This window comes from Trachypithecus francoisi, unplaced genomic scaffold (genome assembly GCF_009764315.1).
Source record: "Trachypithecus francoisi isolate TF-2019V2 unplaced genomic scaffold, Tfra_2.0 Lachesis_group17, whole genome shotgun sequence".
NCBI lineage: Eukaryota > Metazoa > Chordata > Mammalia > Primates > Cercopithecidae > Trachypithecus > Trachypithecus francoisi.
The window spans coordinates 52,463,351-52,485,497 of record NW_022681462.1 but is presented as its reverse complement, the minus strand read 5'-3'; the positions used below and the strand labels follow the sequence as shown (position 1 = coordinate 52,485,497).

Genomic DNA, 22,147 nt, shown 5'->3' with positions numbered 1-22,147 from the left:
CTTTGCCCATTTCATTGTTCATTAATATGTACCTAAAAAGTTGAATACATGGTGATAATGCAAAATAATCATAATGCTTCTGTCAGTGCCTTGAACACACAGTTCTGCAGCAGGGTTAGAAATGAATGAAAATGAACTGGAGGTATCATCCATGGGTTTCAGCTTGTCAGGCAATAATACTCCCATCGTAACACGGATACCCAGGGATAGTCGGCTACATTATCATTAGGAAAACTGGTTTCTGCCAGAATAGAAAAGAACAGTCTATTGAAACTTTACAAGGAATGGCCCTGGGAGAATTAGAATTAGAAACTCTGAGATCAGCTTAGAACTCCAACACAACATCTCAAGATTTAAGTCTTCAAAGATTTGAGGATCATAGTCTTTATTTACTTTGATTGTTTTAGTCCGGATCTGTGTTCTTCATAATTGGAATCTCTTATTGGTTATTTGGTGAAATGTGCCCACTGGGATTTTTTAAATGCTATTTTTGTGACCCCACCATAACTTTTATAAGAGATTCATCTGACTTACATAATACTCATTTATTAACATTTAGTTTGTATAATACCAAAATATATGTCATAAATAAGACTCTGCCTTATCAAATGCTTCAATGCACCATTGCTGAGGTATATATTTCTTTGTTTTTCTTTGCTTGATATTACTTTTTTATATATTTTTTGTATGTGAAAAAGTATTAAACACATGTTTATCATTTGCAATTACAAAATGCCATCCTGTTCAGGGGTGGTATCATAATTTACTTCATCGCTCTCCTATTATTGGGTATTTGAGCTTATTTCTAGTTTCTTTGTTGGTCCAGTTGTTGGAATTCCAAATGCCTTTGTACTGGTGGAATTTCCTCTCCTGAGTTACTTCCTAGGACTGTATTCTCCAAGGCAAGAACACTAGGTCAAAGACTGTGTTCCAACTACAAACATTTTTTATTTTGTTGTCTCTTTAATGAAGTTTTATGTAATGCTGTGTTACAGTCCAGAATTTTAAGGTGCCAGTTTGATAATGCACCAGTGTTATATAAGGGCATTTATTCTCACTGATTCTTTATTTTGAAAATACTTATTTTGAGAGAGAAATTAGGTAATATGCTTAATTGTTTTGATTTTGAATTTTAAAATTGTGTGTAGCTAGACACTTTCCCAAATGTATGTTCGTTTCCTCCTTTGCGTGCTCTCTGGGGAACATCCCTGACCTGTTCTGGTGGGAACTGGATACTGAGCCATCCGCATTTGGGAATATACCCAGCACAATGGTTGGGATTATTTTCTGCAGTGAATTACATTTTATTTCATCATAATCTTGTAGATTTTCAGTGTCTAGTACTTACAAATTTAAATAATATTCACTATTTTTTTTTCATTAATCTACTGAGCCTGAATTTTTAAAACATCACTTCTGAGCATCCTTAAATTATGAAAAATAGAAGCTCAGGATGAACTTTGGCTAAGTTTTTAAAACCTGGCAAAGTGTTGGTGACTAAACATGATAATACATGATAAAAGTCTTTTCATTAATAATACAAAGCATAATACCATCTGTATCTAGTTAATTAAGTCATTATTAGTAGCTTGAGACATTACATTTAGTATGATAATCATTTTCTTTTTAAATTTTTTCATACATTCGTATGTTATGGGTACATGTGAAATTTCGTGACATGCATAGAATGTGTAGCGATCAGGTCAGGATATTTAGGGATGCATCACCTGAATGTTTCATCATTTTCTTTTTATGTCTAAGTTTTGAGTATGGGCTTTCTTTAAACCGTGCAAAAAGGAGAAAATCACAAATAGGATAAAGAGATTAGAATATGTAGTTTTCTTTATTTACAAATGTTTTTTAAAGTTTCAGATCTTTATAAAAAATGAATAAATTAGAATAAGCTTTTTATTTAAATGTAATGTTAATATTGATTATTTTCAGCTGGGAAGTCTTTAACAAGTAAAGAAGAAATTAAAGGAATTCCTTGGGCTTCCTGGACATGTGTGAAAGGCCCTGAAGTGAGTGGAATTTGGCCTAAATACACTGAGGTCACTGACATCAACTCAGTGGATGCGAATTACAACAGCTCAGTGTTGGTGTCCGGAGATGATTTTGGACTTGTTAAATTGTTTAGATTTCCTTGTCTCAAGAGAGGTAAGGCCAAAAGAGATGTTTCATTGCATAAAGATTTACTCTAAATTGAAAATAGTACAATTAAGGCTGATCTTCCTGGTGTCAATTCAGTATACTGTTTGTTTTATCTTGTATATTCATATTTACTCCTTTTTTACATTTTTTTTATTTTTTTTATTTTTGAGACAGAGTCTCGCTCTGTTGCCCAGGCTGGAGTGCAGTGGCACGTTCTCGGCTCACTGCAACCTCCGCCTCCTGGGTTCACGCCATTCTCCTGCCTCAGCCTCCCGAGTAGCTGGGACTATAGGAGCTCGCCACTACACCCGGCTAATTTTTTGTATTGTTTAGTAGAGACGGGGTTTCACTGTGTTAGCCAGGATGGTCTCGATCTCCTGACCTCGTGATCCGCCTGCCTCGGCCTCCCAAAGTGCTGGGATTATAGGCATGAGCCACCACGCCCTGCCCGTATTTACTCTTAAACAATTTTAGATAGAATGTGTTGTTGATGTCTTCTACTTTTGACATCCTAAGATATGCAGTTTTGCAAATTTAAGTCAGAATTTGCTAATACAGTTCTTACTATATTGTGATTTCTAAGCCTTGTTTCACATTTCATACGTGATATTTATGTAAATATTCATAGTTTATATATAGTCCGTTAAAATGTTGTAACTAAAATTCTTTTATGATTCAGAGCTATTGTGCTTATACATGGAAAAGCAAAGGAAATCCTTTCAGACATAATTAAAATCTGACCATGGTTGTTGTGGTGATAATAGTTCATGAACCTCTGGTCATAGCAATAATTTTGCAAACTAGATTTACATAACTGGTGAAATTTTTGAGAGAAGTTTGATTCAAAACAACCCTCTTTTGCCTTCATGTTTTGTTGTTGTTTTGTTTTGTTAAAATTGTTTGACTTCAATTATGTGGCATGCTCAAGCTATGTAGAAGGTGATGAATTAACCATGTAATGACCTCTTCTTCCTTTGCAAGTTTAGGCAAAGCCATATTTAGGCTCTTCTGAGACTCCTCAACTGTGCCTGAAAATCTAATCTCAGAAAAGTAATCAACAGGGACATGCTACTGCCTGAAAACTCTTTCACTTGAACAATTTTTAGATTAAGCACAGAAAGGGATTGAAAAATGCAATCAGAAAGTCATTTTCAGCTAACTGGCAGCTTTGAAGCAGTGACAATTATGGTACAAATGGAACATAAAATGCATAGCAAGACACCATCGCTGAAACATCACAAAATGACCATCCATTTAAAATGCGCAAGGCACAGAATTACCTCAACATGCGCAATTTATACTCTTCTTTTTCCCCGACAAGAGCCCTTTGAGTAACAGGGCATATCTTGTTAGATTGAGTTGTATACTTGCAAGGGGTAAGTTAGGCCTCCAAAAAATTATCTGAGAATTCAGAATTGAGAGGAAACAACATTGGGGTCAGTGGCAACACTACTGGTCTCCAGTGTCAGAACTTGGGAATAAACATAACTCAATGAGAATTGATATCCTATATATCCCAAGTCTTGTAAGGTGTGCTTGGGTCTGGAAAATAGCAATGGAAATGTGGATGTATTATTAGAACAGAAAGGGTGTGTTGTGTTAGTCTATTCTTACATTGCTGTAAAGAAGTACCTGAGACTAGGTAATTTGTAAAGAAAAGAGGTTTAATTGGCTCATGGTTCTGTAGGCTGTACAGGAAGCATGATGCTGGCATTTGCTTGGCATCCGGGGGTGCCTCAGGAAACTTACCATCACAGCAGAAGGTAAGGGGGAGAGGGTACATCATATGGCCAGAGCAAGAGCTAGAGGAGGGTGCCCCACGCTTTTAAACAACCAGATCTCGTGAAAATTTGTTCACTGTTATGAGGACAGCACCAAGAGAATGATGCTAACCCATTCGTGAGAAATTCACCCCCATAATCCAGTTGCCTTATACCAGGCCCCACCTCCAATTCTGGGGATTACAATTCAACATGAGGTTTGAACAAGGACACATATCCAAACTAAGAGAGGGTGAGTAGTGCTGTCAAAATGAGTCACCATTACATAAAAAACAACTCTTTGGATAATGGCACACAGAGGGCATCTGCATGCATGAGGAGAGATGGACAGCCAGATGACAGTGGGTGAGAGTAGCAGAACTCACCTCTGCAACCCACAAACGTATCCATGTCGTCATAGCAAATGGACTTGTGTTTTACTTTTCATGACACATGGCTTATAAATTTTATAATTTGCCTCTGAGACATTCAGGCTTTTGTGTCCTTTTTGTGCCAAAACTAGTGGTGAAGTGAATAAAAGAGTGGGAATTGTTGATGGGACTAATAGCAGTTGGTGGGATGTGTCTGTCTATAATTTAGGTGACAAGCGACAAGTATTCCCTGCACATTTTGAACCTGTAAACAGCCAGATATGAGCAGGTGCTGATGACCATGAGCAGTTGTGGGAAATGACCAAACATTATTGTTTTCCATTGTGATTTTTAAAAACTCCCAACCAACTTAATCTGACTCGTTTGCAATTATGTGTGTTTAATATTCAGTTGCACAGTAATTAGATATAAGTGTTCTGCAGTTAATGAAAATGACTGCTACTGGTATTATGTTTACATAGCCAAACCAATTTGTTTTTCTCATTTTGACAGTTTTCACATCTTAAAATAATTAGGATCAATACTGACAGCTTTCTCTGATACCACTTAGACTATATCCTGTTTCACCATCACCACACAGACCCTGAAATGATGTAAAATCCAAGGCCTTGCTCATTGACATTTGCCATGTCCTAATAGCCTTGGTACTCACCCCTACTCCAAGGGGAGACTCAGAGGCTCTGCATGTTCCACCTGGTGCACCCGTTCATTCCTCCTTTGCATTATACCTCAGCAACCCATGAAAGTATCCGTGTCCTCATAGCAAATGGACTTGTGTTGTACATTTTATGACACATGGCTTATAGACAGCTTGCACAGCCACCTCCCACGATGAGTGTCCTGAATGTTAAGACTTGAGTTGTGGAGATCTTGGATCTTGGATCTTGGATCTTGGACGGGCCAGTGCTGGCCTTCCATATGTCATGGATAAGCTGAATGCAGTGCAGGGACAGGAAGGCCAGTGTGGCTAGAACATAGTGCACAAGCGGAAGAATTGCGTGCCGTGACATTGGAGAGGGTGACAGGGCTGTGTTGTAAAGGGCCCCCTGGCCACTACTAGAAATCAGAGTCATCTTCTAAGTGCAGTGAAAAACTATGGACGGTTTTACATGGAGTGATATAACCAATCTACGTTTTTGAGACTGTTTTGATATTTTGTGGAAGAGTTAGGAAAAGGGAGATTTCAAGTAGAGAAGTTATTGCAAGAGTCCAGGTAGAGATGATGTGGCTTAGACAAAGGTATTAGGAAGAGATACAGAGAGGTGGTCAGGCTTAGGAAACAGTTTCAAGGCAGAGCTGACGGTCTTACAGATGGATTGGATATGAGAATAGAAGAAAAGAAAGTAATCAAGGATGACTTCTAAGTTTCACACTTGAGCATTGGGGTGAGTGGTGGCAGCATTTACAGAGCTGGGAAAATGAGAAAAAAGATGTTTGTCTCTGGGAGTGCACATAAGGGGAAGGGAAACGTCTCGGTCTGTTTTCCCTGTTGTAAGTTAGGGGTCCGTATTGGGCATCCAAGTGGACATGGCATAGAGCTGTCAGTGCTCCAGGGAGACTTCAGGACCGGAGATGAGCACTTGGCAGTCAAATTGACAGCACTTTAAAGCCACAAGGGAGGAGGTTGATAGAGAAGAGATGAGGGCTGAGGCCTGAGCTCTCCTGTGGTGCAGAGGACAGAGGGAGGTCTCGTGGAGTCATTCAGTGTCCCAAGGAAAGCCTTTTCATTTATTCAAGAAGTGTTTGTTAAATGCTGTTCTAGCAGATGGAGATAGGCCAGTGAGGAAAAGAAGCACAAATCCCTGCCCTCATGGAACTTTTGTTCTACTGAAGGTCCACAGTTAATATGCAAGAAAATATAAACATAATTTGATTGTGAGAAATGCTATGAAGAAAAATAAAGCAAACAGTGGGAGCAGAGAATGCTGCAGTTGGGCAGTGTAGTGTTCTAAATAAGTTGGTCAAAGAAGGGCTTGCTCTTATGGTTTTATTTGACTTAGAACCTGAAGGAGAATGAAGGATCCAGCCGTTCAGATATCTAGGGAGAGAGCACTTCAGACAGAGGAAATGGCAAAGGCCTGGAAGCAGAGAATGCCTAGCATGTTTGGGGAATAGCAAAGAGACCAGTGTGCCCAGAGCAGAGTGAGTGAGGGTGAGAGAGGGCAGAAAGAAAAGATCACAGAGATAAGGCCTCAGTATTAATGACACTAATACTTTTGCAGATTCTAGTTCCAGACTACAGAGGCTATACTAATTATCTGTTGCTGCATAACCAGTTATCCTCCAAACTTAAAAGTGTAACTGCACAAACACTTATTATATCATGGTTTCTGTGAGTCAAGGATTCCCAAGAAACACAGCTGGGTGATTCCAATTCAGGGTCTCTCGTGAGGTTGCAGCCATGTGAAGGCTAGACCAAGGCCAGAGGATTCACTTCTTCCAAGATGGCTCACTCATGTGACTCTTGGCAGGAGGCCTCAGTTCCTGCTACGTGAGCCTCTCCATAGATTGCTCCAGTGTGCTTATGACATGGCATATAGAGATCCAAGAGAGACAGCAAGGAAGAATCTGCAGTACCTTTTATAACGTCCTCTTAGATGTTACCTTTCACTCTTGCCATATTCTGTTCATTTTGCATCAGAGAATTTGTGGACATATTTTTAAACCTCTACAAAGAGATAGGCTAATTGATCTGTGAGGAAGGTATAAAGGTCAAGGAAGCAAAGAAGAGGCCAACACGTTAAGATCTAAAGAGAGATGGGAAGGGTATACCCTGCTCCCCAATTACTCAATCATCAGCCAACATTTCCAACTGACCTTAGTCGGAGCCAGTTTGACTTTATTACCAAACTGATTTCAGTAACTCTTTGAAGTAGGCAAGTTTGCTTTTGAGATCCAATGCTTCCTTTGCCGTCTGCAGCAGAATTCCCCTAATTTTTCTCAGAGCCCCTAGTATAATGGGGCTTACCTGGCCAGAGCATGCTCTCAAAAAATGTATAAGCATGACATGTAGCAGTAATTTTCACCTTCTTACAAATCATTGCCTCTCCAGTGGACATTTGAAATTTAAACATGTGGTAGTTGAACAGATGGCCTCCCCCAACCCTAATAAAAGGGATTTCATTTGAGAAACTGTAAGAAATAGAATGTTTTTGAAGAGAAGTTGGGGTGTTTGACCTCCTGAAATCTCCTATGGACTTTGGGGTTCTAGGCCTCCATGTAAGACAGACCCTGCTTATTACTCGAGTGCCTTGATGCTGTGGTGTACTGAGCATATGCTGAAGGCTTTACTGCTGTAGTTCAACCACAAATATCACTTCAAGTAGCTTTTTCTATTGCACTCACTACCTGGGGTTAGTGTTCACTGAGTAAAGCAACCAATTTAAGGAGGGAAAAATGATTCTCAAAACTCTATGTCTAGATGACTCTAAACAGTAATTTTATTTCCATAGAATTATTTTGTTTCCCTGTTGCAAAGGATGGCCTGTTTTATCTTGTATTTAAATAAGAATGTGTAAGATGTTCGTTCTCTATCATTTATTTTCAGAATCCGTGAAGCAGTAGGCATTATTTGGAACAGGTTCAGATGTGCCTTTAGCCACAGGGCTTAAATTTTAAGACCTATTTTTAGCTTACTGCATATTGGAATAATTGAGATACCTTTTGAAGCATTTGCTTATTTGTTACAATATGTAAGACTGAACTTCATTTTCAGATACATTTAAAGATTTTACTCCTTAACATGAACAGGAGGGGGGTTGTTTTAAACTAATGAACTCTTCCTTTTTCATAACTAATCCTCTCAAAAAATATTCTTTCAGGAGCCAAATTTAGAAAGTATGTGGGCCATTCTGCTCATGTCACAAACGTCCGCTGGTCCCATGACTTTCAGTGGGTGTTGAGCACAGGAGGGGCTGATCACTCAGTTTTCCAGTGGAGGTTTATTCCAGAAGGTGTCAGCAACGGCATGCTGGAAACTGCACCCCAAGGTAAACCCAGCAGTAATTTCTTAACATCATTTTATTTTCCAATAAGCATTTCAAAGAATGATCTAACATGTATCCTATAGGTAAGGAGTTTAAGCAATTTTGGAAAATTGATTCCTGTCATCTTTAAATTTTAAGAAAAGAAAAAACTTTAAAGATTAATATGGGTCAGTTGGATAATTTTCTTTGAAGGATGTTGCTATACCAAATGCAAGTTGAGCAGGACGTCAGCAACATGACATCTGCAATGTCAGAATAGGAAGCTCCTGATGCTCCCTCCACTCACGAACACCAAATACACATTGATTCGCAGGTCAGTTCCCTCTGAGAGAAAGTCATACAAGTTGAGAAACTCCTACCTGCCAGGCAACTGAGAAAACATCCACAGCGGGTAGGTAGGAAAAGCTGAGCACTGCTTCATGAAATCAGGACAGGAATCCCCACCACCTAACCTCTCCCATGCAGAGAATGGTTTGGACCTCACACATAGTGCCCTAACTCTAGGTTCCCCATGGATTGGCTCTTAATTCACCAAGTCTGGGAGTGGAGGGCGTTAGACATTAAGGAGTCTCTAGACCATGGGAAAGAAGCCTTGGTTTGACACAAGTGCTCAAACCTTTCAGGGACTTCATCCCCTGGAGCAGTTCTGACAAGGGGCTTAAAAAACACAGCCCAGTTTCTACCTAGAAGTGGTTTATGACACATTTCTGGAGGCTACTTGGTGGCCTGGGTTCTAACCAATATGCAGCAGGGAGTTAGAGGGGGAGACACACATTAGGCCAGCTGGCAGCCTAAGAAACAGGCTGTTACCTCTGAGCCTCCTGCCATGACTCATCCCAGCAATAACTCCAGGTCTAATAATATCCTCTGGAAGGAGTTTGTCCACACATTGAGCTCCCCAACTTTTATAGCTTCCACTCGAGGAACAGCATCCTAAACCTCCCACTTCTGGGAGCAGAGGGGATGAAATATATGAGTGTCTATCTAGACCGTAGAGAAAAGTGGCAGTTTTATATGGACTTGTAGGCACTTCCAGCGTCTTCTTCCCTTAGGAGCAGTGACGAGAAGGTGCTCTAAGAATGCAGCTCCTCATTTCTCCCCAGATGGGGTTTATGCCATGCGTTGAATGCCCAACTTTTACAGGTACCTCCCAGAGGACTCCATCCTAAACCTGTTAGCTCTGGGAGCAGAAGGGACTAGGAATATTCTCGTCTTCTATATCACAGAACAAAGATGTGGTCTTAAATGGGTTTACAAACACTTCCAGGAGCTACATCCCCTTGGAGCAGTGCGGAAAAAAGTTGGGAATGTGCAACTCCCATTTTTTTCTCCGGAAGGGGTTTACAGCACACACTTCCAGTGCTGCTTGATGACCTGCCATCTAATGACTTCCATCAGGGAGCTAACAGGACAAGCACGTAATAGCCTTCCAGCAGCCAGAGCTCAGCACATGAGCCTTTGCTCTGGCTCACCCCAGTGATCAATCTAAGCCTACCCATACTTCCTGGAAAAAGTTTGGTCAGACACCAAGTGCCGCACCTTCTATAGCTCCCACCTGTCTCCTTAATGAACTAGCTCTGGAAATGGACGGGGCTTTGCATTCCTGAGTGGACTTAAACCACAGAAAATGAAGAGGTAGAGGTACAATGGGCCCACTTCAGGAGTTTCTCCCCAGGATTGGAGGATACAGCCTAAATGTGAGTACAGGCATTTGTTACAGATTCTCTACCTGGCTTAGTGCAGAAAAAGTGAGCAGTAAATGACTGTGCTCAGCTTCACTGTGAAGATAGAAGGAATTGAAACACATAGCCAACCCTCCAACCCTTCTAGCTACATATCAAGAGAGTCTGATGTGTTCCACCTTTACAGTCTTGTGGTACCAACAGGACATGGCACATCTTAAGGTCTAGGGGCCGCCAAAACAGACAGTAGTCTGGACAAACACACAGATTTGAGAGGCACCTTAAAACCATTGGCCAGTCAGACTGGTGAGATCCTTCTCCTATACAAGGCCAGTCTGATGAGATAGGGAGAGGAGGTAGTATTTTTTATTTTAAACGTAATTCACCGAAACCAACACATAGCATCAATGACAATGAAGAAATGAAATTCCTGATAAATGAATAAGACATCTCCAGAACGCAATCTCAGTTAAGTAGAGATATGTGATTTTCCCAACAGGGAATTCAAAATAATAGTCATAAAGACCCTCACTGAGGTCAAGAGAGCAATATTAGAACAAATTGAGAACTTTACAGATAGAAGGTGTTTTTTTTAAAGTACTCAATGAATTTTGGTACTTTTAAAATACTTTCTCTGAGGGTCATCTGGGTGCGGTGACTTATGACTGTAATCCCAGCACTTTGGGAGGCAGGTGGATCACTTGAGGTCAGGAGTTTGAACACCAGCCTGGCCAACATGGTGAAACACCCTATCTCTACTAAAAATACAAAAATTAGTCGGGTGTGCTGGCACACGTCTGTAATCCCAGCTACAGGGGAGGCTGTGGCATGAGAATTGCTTGAACCCGGGAGGTGAAAGTTGCAATGAGCCAAGACTGCGCTACCGCACTCCAGCCTGGGTGACAGAACATGACTCCATCTCAAAAAAACTTTCTCCGAAGAGTACTGCAACTCAACTGAAAAATTCAATAGAGAGGTTCAACAGCAGACTAGATTAAGCAGAAGAAAGGAACAGTGAACTTAAAGACAGATTACTGGAAACCATCCAGTCTGAGAAACAAAGAGGAAAAGAGTAAAGATAGCTTAGAGACGTATGGTGGTCCAACAACTTATGTGTTACCAACATGCCAAAAAGAGAAGAGAGAGAAATGGGCAGAAAACATGTTCAAAGAAATAACAGCAGGAAAAATCCCATACCTAGGAAAGAAAATAAGCCAAATCTAGGAAGCACTAAAGGACACCAAGTAAGATGAATCCAAAAAGATGCACCCCCAAGAAACATCTTAAATTATCAAAAGATAAAGGCAGAGCTTTGAAAGTAGTAAGGGAAAAGAGAATCATCACGCATAAGGAAACCTCTATAAAACCATCAGCAGATTTCCCAAATGCAAGTTGAAGGTCTAAGGTTTACGTGAAGAATTAACCTTTGGGGATAACAGGAGAGGATACATTTCAGCTTCCTTTGGATAATTGTAACAGGTGGTGGGTCTGCTCAGTCAGGCTGCAGGGGGATAGGCTAACCTTCGAAATGGAAGTGGCCTTCAAAATGGGGCTGAAGGAATGGTTCACGGTTGGGGCCTATGTGTTCCAATTCAGTGGACATGTATGTAGTCTTTTCATTTATATCCACTCTTATGTCAACAGGGATGGATGAGCAGGTGGTAAAATGAAAAATTATTTGGATAAATGTCGACAAGAGTTCTGTGGTGGTTTGGGCCATGACAATTACCAACACTTGGTGGGCTTAGTTAAAAGGCTAAAGAGGATCTGTATTGAAGTAAATGGTTGGATTTATTTTTGCTCCAGCCTTTCCCTTTTTAAAACCTGCCCATTTTACAAAACAAAGCTTAAAACCCAGATATCTACTATGTAATAGAAATGTGTAAATGACCAACCTGGGCAACATGGTGAAACCCTGTCCCTACAAATACAATTTAAAAATTAACTGGGCATGGTGGTATGCACCTCTGTAGTCCCAGCTGCCAGGAGACAGAGGTGGGAGGATTGCTTGAGCCCCAGAGGAGGAGGTTGTAGTGAGCTGAGATTGTGCCACTACACTCCAGCCTGGGAGACAGACCCTGTCTCAGAAAAAGTATAAATTAGTTTAGTTTGCCTGGTGAGTGGTGTGGGGAAGGAAGTTGGCCTAGTCTGTTAATGTTCCTGAAAGGAGTGAAGGGTGGGCTGAAGTAAACCAAAAGATGAAAGAAAGATATTTTAACAATTTATATTAAATGAAAACTATGGTATAGTTTTTATTCACTTTGCTGGGATAAAAGGAAAAACATTTTAGATAATTTCAACTGCTCAGAGTCTCAGAATTTTTGCTTGTTTCTTATGGGTTGTACCTCTGCAGAAGGTGGAACTGATTCCTACAGTGAAGAATCCGATTCAGATTTATCTGATGTGCCCGAATTGGACTCTGATATTGAGCAAGAAACTCAAATCAATTATGATCGCCAGGTCAGTAAGCAGGGAGCAATGAAAAATTTGTAACCCCAGAAGGGGATCTCATTGGATTTGGACATAGCACTAAAAATGACTGGCACTTAGACAAAGAAAATTAAGGCAAAAACAAGAAAAATAGTCTACTTTGTGCCTTTAAGTGCAGGTTAAACCCAAAGTTTCAAAATTGAACCCCTGGTATTTGGGCTCTTTGCCTCCCCAGCACCTAAAACTTTGAAATATTTTTTGGAAGAAAAATGTGCAAGTAAGCCATAGGTCTTTTTGCACTTTCTTAGCAGATTACGAAAGCATGTGTTTTCTTTACAAGGATGGATACCCTTGAGGCATGGAGGTTTGCATGTGAGCTTGTTAGCCCAGTTTTCTATTAACTCCTGCAACCATTTCCATTTAATCAAAGTAATTATCTACTTAAAGTAAAAGCTCAGATAAAAATGTGTATTAATCTCTCCAGTCAGAAATTACCTCTAGTAGGAAAGCTGATCAGTTGACTTCAATTTTTTTTTGGAAGTTAACATATCATTTTAGTGCTAAACAGTGAGTGTTAAAGCAATCCCTCAGAGGAATCTGAACACATACCACCTTGTTACGGCAATAACCATGGGGCTTCTCTTTTTCTTCCTTGTCACGTAACAAAGATATGCGAAGCAGATTCTGTACATGAATGTGGAATCAATAAGACTTCAAATTTCAGATACATCAACTGTCAGTGTTGTCAATAGAGATTTAGGATATAGGCTTATGGCAGGTACCATGTATTGAAAGAAGTTAAGTAACTTGCCCATGTCCACTTTGCTTGTAGTATTAGGATGACAATGCTTATCTAGGCTTCTCTCCAAAGTGCACACTCTATGCACTACCTGGTTTGCCTCTATGTAAGCACTAAATTGAAATAGTTTTCAGCCCATAACTGTCACTCATTGATTCAGGGTTTGAAAAATTGAGTTCATAGCAAGACAGTCTAATGGTTTGGGTCAACCCCATGATGAAATCATCTTAACTGTGTATTGACACACTGTATTATGCAATATGACTACTAAAAAGGACTTGAAAAGAGATTATTGTCTGTGGCCGTACAATCCTGAACGTAGTCGATCTTGCCTGAAAAGGGAATTATTAATGTGGAAATATTATGCACACTAAACAATATTATACTCTGGTATCAGGAGACAATAAAATGTAAACACAATACAAAATTTAGGAAAAGAAATCTTTAATTGGAAAGTGTTTGTTTAATAAAATGATGCCAATAGAAGAAAGAGAAGGGACCGGGCACAGTGGCTCATTCCTGTAATGCAGGTGCTTTGGGAGGATGAGGTGGGAGTATCACTTGAGGCCAGGAGCTTGAGACCAGCCTAGTTAACATGGTCTCTGTATCTATTTTTTAAAAAAGAGACTGGGTGTGTGCCTATAGTCCTAGCTACTCAGGAAGCTGAGGTGGGAGGATTGCCTGAGCCCAGGAGTTTGAGGGCTACAGTGAGCCCTGATTACACCACTGTACTCCAGTCTAGGCAATAGAGCAAGACCCTGTCTCTAAGGAAAATAAATAAAAGAATGAAAAGATAGACTTAAAATTCATGCCTACAGCTTAAACAGTTTGAATATCCTTAATGTGAAAATCTGAATTCTCCAAAATCCAAAACTTTGTAAGTACCAGTATGATGCTCAAAGGCAATGTGCATTGGACCATTTTGTATTTTGGTTTTGGATTTGGAATGCTCAACCAGTAAGAATAATGCAAATATTCCAAGACCTGAAAAAATCTGAAATCCGAAACACTTCTGATCCCAGACATTTCAAATAAGGAATACTCAGCCTGTATATTCTTCCTGACATTTCACTTTCCAGTGCTTACACCGATATATGACTTCTATTCACAATAATCCTGAGTTATTCCTGAGCAGGGATTTTTTAACTCAATTTTACAGATGAGAATTTGAGGCCAACAGAAGTTATGAGACCTGTTTAAACAATAGAAATATCAAGACTAGAATTCATTGATCTAAAGTAAATTGTTGGTGAGCTGATGAAAGCATCATGAATTAAGATGAATAATTATCTTTAGATTCTAGAAGCTTAGTTAATTGTATCTATAGTAGACAAAACTAGTGAGATTTCTTCTGACTTTTACAAATAATTTTTGATCAAATCCTAAACAGGGACCTTATATTTTATGATTTTTAAAATAATTTGATTAAATAAAAACTTTATGAAGATGAGAAATTATTACTAGATTGGATTTCATTCTCCACCTGTTAAATGGACATTTCTTGGTAGCAAAGTATAAATACACAGTAAACAACAGATTGGTTTTATGTGCATTTAAATGGTACAATCAGCAGCACATTTTAGATCCCAAGTTAGACCAAGATTGATCTTTGCTCTATATCTCAGATCTGTTAAGATGCATGAAGCTATGAAGGGAATGTAATTCCGAAGAGGGATTTCAGGAGAAAATTGTCATGACTCATGAGGTCCACATTTTTCAAATTTCAGAATCAGTAAGAGATTTCTGGCCTTAGAAGAAATAAAATATTTTATTTATATTTTACCGATACTTAATTTCCTTTAAAATTTACTAATATATTTTCCAGACATTAAGAAAACAGTAACAAATCAAGAAAGATTATCTTAAAATCCCAATTATTTAAAAAATAGTTCATGTTACTTTTGTTCATTAGGAAAAAGTAATATTCAATCTCATGTCTTATATTTTCAAAGACATTTTATTGAAGCAATTAAAGATTTTACAAGAATGCTAAGATATTGATATTTTTGGAACCTCATGAAAGGCATCTCACCCAGATGTTTCTGTTGTACTTTAAGGTTTACAAAGAAGATCTACCTCAGCTAAAGCAACAAAGTAAAGAGAAAAACCACGTAGTGCCCTTCCTCAAACGAGAAAAGGCTCCTGAGGACAGCTTGAAACTCCAGTTCATACATGGGTGGGTGGCCTATCATGGGCGCCCGTGCGTGTTCCTCTGTCTCTGCCTGGTTATCACCAATCTTAGCACCAGGCTTAAGGGATCCCCTCCCCTCAGTGTTGTCCTCCTCCTGGCTAGCTCTTCTCTGCAGTGTGCACGTGAACCTGTGGTTGCCATTTTAAGTGTGACTCTCTGTCCAGTTTCCTTGTCGATGTTCTGTGCCATCACAGTGTGATTGTCTGTAGATTTTTCAGACTTCATGTAATTGCATGACATAAAGGGTACTGCTGCTCATTGCTGCTGCACTTCTTTCTCATCACTATCTTCACTTCCTCTTTCTCCTTTCCCCCAATCCCCTGCTCTGTTTTACTGGCTCCACCATAGGACAGTATTTCCTTCAAATATTTTCTGCACATGTGCCCAAAATAATTTTGAATTTTATAAAATTATATGCACCCTTGCATATTTTAAGTAGACAACTAAAACTTTTTAATGTCAGTTTAAATGGTTGAGAAGATGCTGTCTATATTATGAATACATCAGTCCTTTAAATGGATGCAAAGGAACCTAAATGCCATAAATATTTGATTCTCACTATTATCAACTTCAAAAATATGTGAGGCCAGATACAGTGGCTCACACCTGTGATCCCAGCACTTTGGGAGGCTGTGGAGGTGGGATTGCTTGAGTCCAGGAGTCCGAGACCAGCCTGGGCAACATGGTGAAATCTCATCTCTACAAAAAACTAGCCAGATGTGGTGGCATGCACCTCTAGTCCCAGCTACCCAGGAGGGATGCTTGAGGTAGGGGAACCGCCTGAGTTGGGGAGGTCTAGGCTGCAGTGAGCCATGATCTTGCCAGTGCACTCCAGCCTGGGTAACAGTGAGGCCCTGTCTCAAAAGGGTAAAAAAAAATACATGAACAAGTCCTTCTGTAACAGGAAGATATTTTACATCATTCATATTTCTACCTAAGCTCATATTTCCATTCTAATTTTCCCATAAAATTTTACCCTAACATAATCTTTTTATGCTTAAGAGTCCTTTGTCACCATATCATACCCTCTGCAAGAAAAAAAAATTTCTGTGACCCTAAGACTCTAACTCAGCCCAATACAGTATCCACTAGCCACACACAGCCACTGAGCACTTAAAATGTGGCTATTCTGAAAAAGATGTTCTGCATGTGTAAAATGCACACAAATTTTGAAGACTTACTATGAAAAGAGGAATGTAAAATATCTCACAAGTTTTTATATTGATTACATGTTGACATAGTAATATCTTAGATGTGTTTTGGGTTTAAAATGTTATGAAATAAATTTTGTTTTCTTTTTTTCTAATGTGGTAACTAAGAAATTTTTACTTAGGAGGTTCATGTTATTTTTCTGTCAGGTACTGCTGCTCCATTAACAATTTATTTGAATTATAATTATTAGTAAAATTGACTAAGTCAACATAAATATTTTACTAATTATGACATATAATTATTAAGCACAGAAAAATTTTGTTGGAAATTATTTCAATATGATGGATTGGTTTTCAATTGCAAGATCTGTGCATTTATATTACTTATTGTTAGAATGTAACAAAGTTTGATATTGAGTCTATTCTCAGTTCTCATTCTTGCATAGATGTAAGCACTGAGAAAGTTTATTCTCTTAAGTAGGTAAGAATGGAGGCCATTTTATAGCAATGTTATTCAATTCTTCAAACTCCTATGATAGGCCAAGAAAGTCATATTTGATTTTGATATATCACAAAAAAATAATGATCTTTCAGCTGGTAATTCCATTAAGTGTTTGTACAATTTTGTCGAAAGCAAAGAATTGGAAATCACTTGATTTGCAGGATTCCTTAGCCAGTCATTAGAGTTGTTTTCTTTCAACATCCATACTTGTGTTTTGAATTGTTCCTTTGTTTTGGTGCCCCTGGAAGGGTCTGTATCCCAGAGTAATACTGCATAGTAGGATTCCAGATGGAGGAGAGGAATGGCTTTTTACAGTGGGTGGAAGGCATTTGTGAGAGGGGAGATGGGAAAGGAGTACCTGCATCTCATCGCAGATGTGTTCTCAGATGATCATTTTTAAGAAAAAGCACACACAATAGCTGAGGATCTGCAAACAGATTCTGTTATAATGTTCAGTGCCCATGTGCCTTTTTGAAAGTCATCTCATGCCCTCAAACGGCCGCATATCCTCATTTAAACATTGCTGGCCTATGTGACACTTGGGGTTCCACTTGTACTTGTTCACGTCAATATGTTAGCCTTGCCTCTGACACCTCCTGCTCCATGCATTTGCTGTTTGTTCAACCACTGTGCATTTCTTGGACCTGTGCTTCAGTTATAGAGGCTACGACTGTAGAAACAATCTGTTCTACACACAAGCTGGAGAAGTAGTCTACCACATTGCTGCAGTTGCTGTTGTGTATAACCGGCAGCAGCACTCCCAGAGGCTGTACCTGGGGCACGATGACGACATTCTTAGCCTGACCATCCATCCAGTGAAGGACTATGTGGCTACTGGGCAGGTATATATCTCCTGTAAAACTAGGGCCTAGCCAAAAAGAGAATTAAATTTTTGAATTCAGTTTACATATTAGAAATTTAAGAAATACTGGGTAGAAATAAACATGAGATGGGAAGGTGAAGACTGAGTGAACACTGGATCCTTCCATGATGATGGGTGAATCAACCAAAGCATTCTAGCACTATTGGGAGACCTCTGAGGAGTTCTTTCCCTGGAATGATGAGATCTATGAATGGGACCAGCTAAAACTAAAATAGTGAAAGTTTTGTCAAGGAGCAGCTTTATATACTTCCTCACTGTATGCCCAGGACTTAGTATATCCTAGGTACTCAATAAATATTTATTGAATGAACCATTTAAAAATACTATAACATCTAGAGTGTAATTATATTTGTAAGACTTAAAACCATAAGACTTTTGACTAATTTATATTTTAGCCTTATAAAAACACCTTGAATTTTATCTGAAGTTTTTTTGAAATGCCTAACCCTTAGATTGAGTCTATAATTGAAAAAACTGCTAAAACAGGGACCCTCTACATTCATTTGGGGATGGAAAGAGAAAAATAATAGTTAATTTATTAAACAAAGACTTTATTAAACTCAGATGTATTACCTTGCTGGCAAAAGAGTAATATTGTCAAAAGTATCTTTAGTTTTATCTTTTCCTCAAATGTATAGATTATACTTTTGTTCAGTTTTTATCATGAGTGTTTAATTGCAGATAATACTTCAACTGGTATTAACTAAGTGGCAAATTCGAAGAAAACATTCTTGGTATAATGTCAAAGGTTAACATGAGACAAACCCTCTCCTGAGACTTGACATGCAGGTGGTAAAGCCTTTGGACAGGGTTCGTAACCTGGGGTTCATGAAATCCACGAATGAAAATGAGAGCATGAGGGGAGTCAACCCCTTAGAAGGTATATTTGGGGGGAAAAAGGATCCATAACTTTTAAATTGTTTTTTAAAAGGGTTACAATCCTCCAAAGGGTAAGGACTGGCCATTGGTTTATACATGAATTTGCTGGCCTTCCAACTGAACGTTAAGAGACCTATTGTGTTAGTTGATGTTGTAAGATTTTCCAAGTAATTGATCATTGCTTTGCTTTTTCACTTGCCCTTATTTTTTGCCTATCTTATAAACAGATGGTGCTTGATTCATGTGTATTTAATAGCCTCTTTTTTTAAGTAAAAGCCAGAGGTGATTTTTTTACATAAACCCCCAAGAAGATACTGCACTCAATACTGTATTTGATGGAAGGTAAACCGGTGGCAAACAGTATTCCAGCAGCCACCTGCAGGAGACTGGGCCTCCACAGACCTCCGTAAGAGTGGCCTGGATGTTGCTGAATTATGCCTATGGCTTTATCTCCCATTTTTCCTTTTAAAGTCATCACACCCAACAGATTTCCCACCCCGCCCCCCCCACATATGACAAGTGAGGAAAACCACTTTACTATTACAATTTTCTTTGTTGTTGGGGATTAGTGTGATAGAAGCTTGTATCCCTGCAAAGATGATCCACCTTACTGAAAGATAGTTATGCCATGAAAATGTTATTTCCCAGGGGGAGAAGCAGGGCCAGGCCTCCTCCTGGTGGGTAGCGTAATGGAGAATGGGTAAAATAACTCTGGATAGCATCATGACAATGTACAGGTGACTTCCTTGAGTGAGAAGCAGGCTCTTGTGTCGAGCTAGGAAGGCAGGAGAGGGAATGATAGAAGTAACTGAGAAAAACAAGGTACAGTGGACGTGTGAATTAGCCTTAAAAGCCCAGGCATCAGGTTAGGCTCTGCTGGAACTCTACCTGATTGCCAAGACCAGCCTCTTAGAGATACAGTGCCTCAGTTTCCTCATCTCAAAAATAGCTGAGTTGTACCAGATGATTTCCTAGGGTCCTCCTACTCTCCAAATGGGTTTATCTTGGTTTCTGAGCAGTGTTGGACTCTAAGGAACAAAATCTTTGTTAGTATAACTTATTAGTAGTTAATAACAGTCATCCTGTTATTTAAGGTCGGAAGAGATGCTGCTATTCATGTGTGGGACACACAAACTCTAAAATGTCTGTCGCTATTGAAAGGACAACATCAGAGAGGAGTGTGTGCACTTGATTTTTCAGGTAAGGCCCAGAGTCATTGACACATGGTTCTACATTGAGAGAGAGAGAGACACAGAGAGAGTGTGCATGCACACGCGTGTGTGTGTATGTGTGTGTGTATTTAAACATGCTCCCACTTAGTTGTTCTTTTTGTATTGAAGTGCAAGCTCTTTGTATGCCAGCTACCCACTCTTAGACTGGGAATCATACATGGGAATACCTCATCGAAAAATGTGGCCTTTAGATTACACACCCCTTCGCATCTTCTTCATTTTCTCTCTCCCAAGTCATTACCCAGAGCTCACACCGTGTTCTGTATTTGCTTGAGCAATTTGAAATCCAGAGCAGCTGTTGCTGTTGACTTAGTCGCAAATGTCTGGCAGTGACTCAGAACATCAATTTCATCTCTCCAAATAAGTGGGAGCGCATCACTTCTGATTGAAAATACAAAGTACTAGAGAGAAGGCTGCAAATTCTCTGCAGAGGGCCACTTTACAACACTGGTGTTTTGGAAATAACTTTTATGTTGGAAAAATAGAACTGAAGTTTTCATCTTAATTTAAAATTTGAACACAGTATCATAAAAAATAACTGAAGAAAGTAAATTCCTTTAGAGTGAGTTTTCTTTAAGCTAGCATTTGAGAATGAAGGCCTATCACAAAAAGTATTTCTACCTAGAAATTTTTAATAATCACAACTGTAGAAATTAGATCAATAGAAAAGGAATTCTAAACTTTCTACAGAAATCTAATTTTATAATTTTTTTCTAAATTTTATTCAAATGCCTAATAAGTATAACACGTGTAATATTAAATTCCATGACTCCACAAGCCTGATCTGTCTTCCCTATCCCTTCGTCTCCCTGTACAAGCCCTCACTCCCTCTCATCTATGCCATGGTAGTCATGCTGGTCTCTGATTCTATCCCACTTCCTTAGTCCATCCTACCCTCTTCTGGAGTCTCCCAAACACAGTTACCATTGCCACCACATGGATTCCCCTTGGTTGGCTGACTCAGTGTGGAGCCCTTGGGACATCCATGGCCTTCCATGATCTGGCCTTAACCTTCCTTAGCAGTATTTTAAACTCACCAGCCCTTAGTGCTCCTTCATGTCTCTCTAACCGTGGAGGCTACATGTACTCTTGCCCTTGTTTTGCCTGTGTTCTTTGCTCATGCTGTTCTAATGTGTCTTTTCAAGTCCTCCCATCCTTTAAGGTCAAGCTGGAAGTTTTCTCTTCCAACTTTACAGGGAGAAATAACCTGTCCTTTTTTCTGCATCCCTTTTTTTCTGCATCCCTTAGCCCTTTTTTGTCATTGCTCTTATGGCACCCATTGTTCTTGTGGCACTCCATGTGGCACGTAGTTATTTGTGTCAGCATCTCCCATGCATTTCACACACAGTAAACTAGTTGGCAGCAAATCCCATCTCTCTGCTCCCCACTGCACATGTCATACTGCTGTGCAAATAGAAGCTACTAAAAAAGTGCGAATGACTAAATGAACAAATGAGGTTCTGCTTCATGCACTTTATCTTGCCTTTCCCTATTACTGCTAGAATTTTACAATATAAACCACGTTTGGGTGAAAACTACCTTCATTGGCTGACGAATGCAACGTGGGGCAATTTTTAGTTTTTGTAACAGGCATGTTCTAACATACTATAAATTACTCTACAAATCTGAGCTGCTGTATCATTATTAGAGGTTATTCAGTGCCTTCGGTGATTATTAAATTAGTAAAAATCAAGGCTAAACAGTTCATGCTCTACACTGGTGACGTGAGGTAGGAGAAGGCATAAGTGTCAAGGGAGAGAGAACTCCGCATACCACCTGCCCGCGGAATAACACACTCAGTAATTCACTCAATAAACAGTGAATACAAAGTCCACACTCCTGGAAGTTCGATGGAATGCAGTTTTAAAATAGGTGTGCCATGTGTCACTGATAAAGCAGTGAAACCTAAAAGAAACTGTAATTTTAGTTCCAATATGATTGTATTTCAAAGATGTGGATGAATTCCTTCTGCTTTTTGTTCTCCATAGTTCCACTCCTCAGTGGCCAAACTGCCCTTTTCCTAAAATTAATTTTGCTAGCAGACATATATGTGTATACTTAATATAAGTAATTAATGTGCTTTAGAAGAGTGGTAAAATGCCCATTAAA

The 22,147-nt window shown here is 39.3% G+C and overlaps 1 protein-coding gene across 1 annotated transcript in view; it reads left to right on the top strand.

Moving 5' to 3' along the window:
• Nucleotides 1-22,147, top strand: part of EML6 (EMAP like 6) — a 255,024-nt gene that overhangs the window by 133,281 nt on the left and 99,596 nt on the right. Inside the window, exons 11-16 of the mRNA XM_033175697.1 lie at nt 1,945-2,157; nt 8,125-8,292; nt 12,325-12,431; nt 15,258-15,376; nt 17,700-17,886; nt 19,901-20,006. Coding sequence (XP_033031588.1) covers nt 1,945-2,157; nt 8,125-8,292; nt 12,325-12,431; nt 15,258-15,376; nt 17,700-17,886; nt 19,901-20,006 — 900 coding nt within the window. The remainder of the gene's footprint in view (nt 1-1,944; nt 2,158-8,124; nt 8,293-12,324; nt 12,432-15,257; nt 15,377-17,699; nt 17,887-19,900; nt 20,007-22,147) is intronic.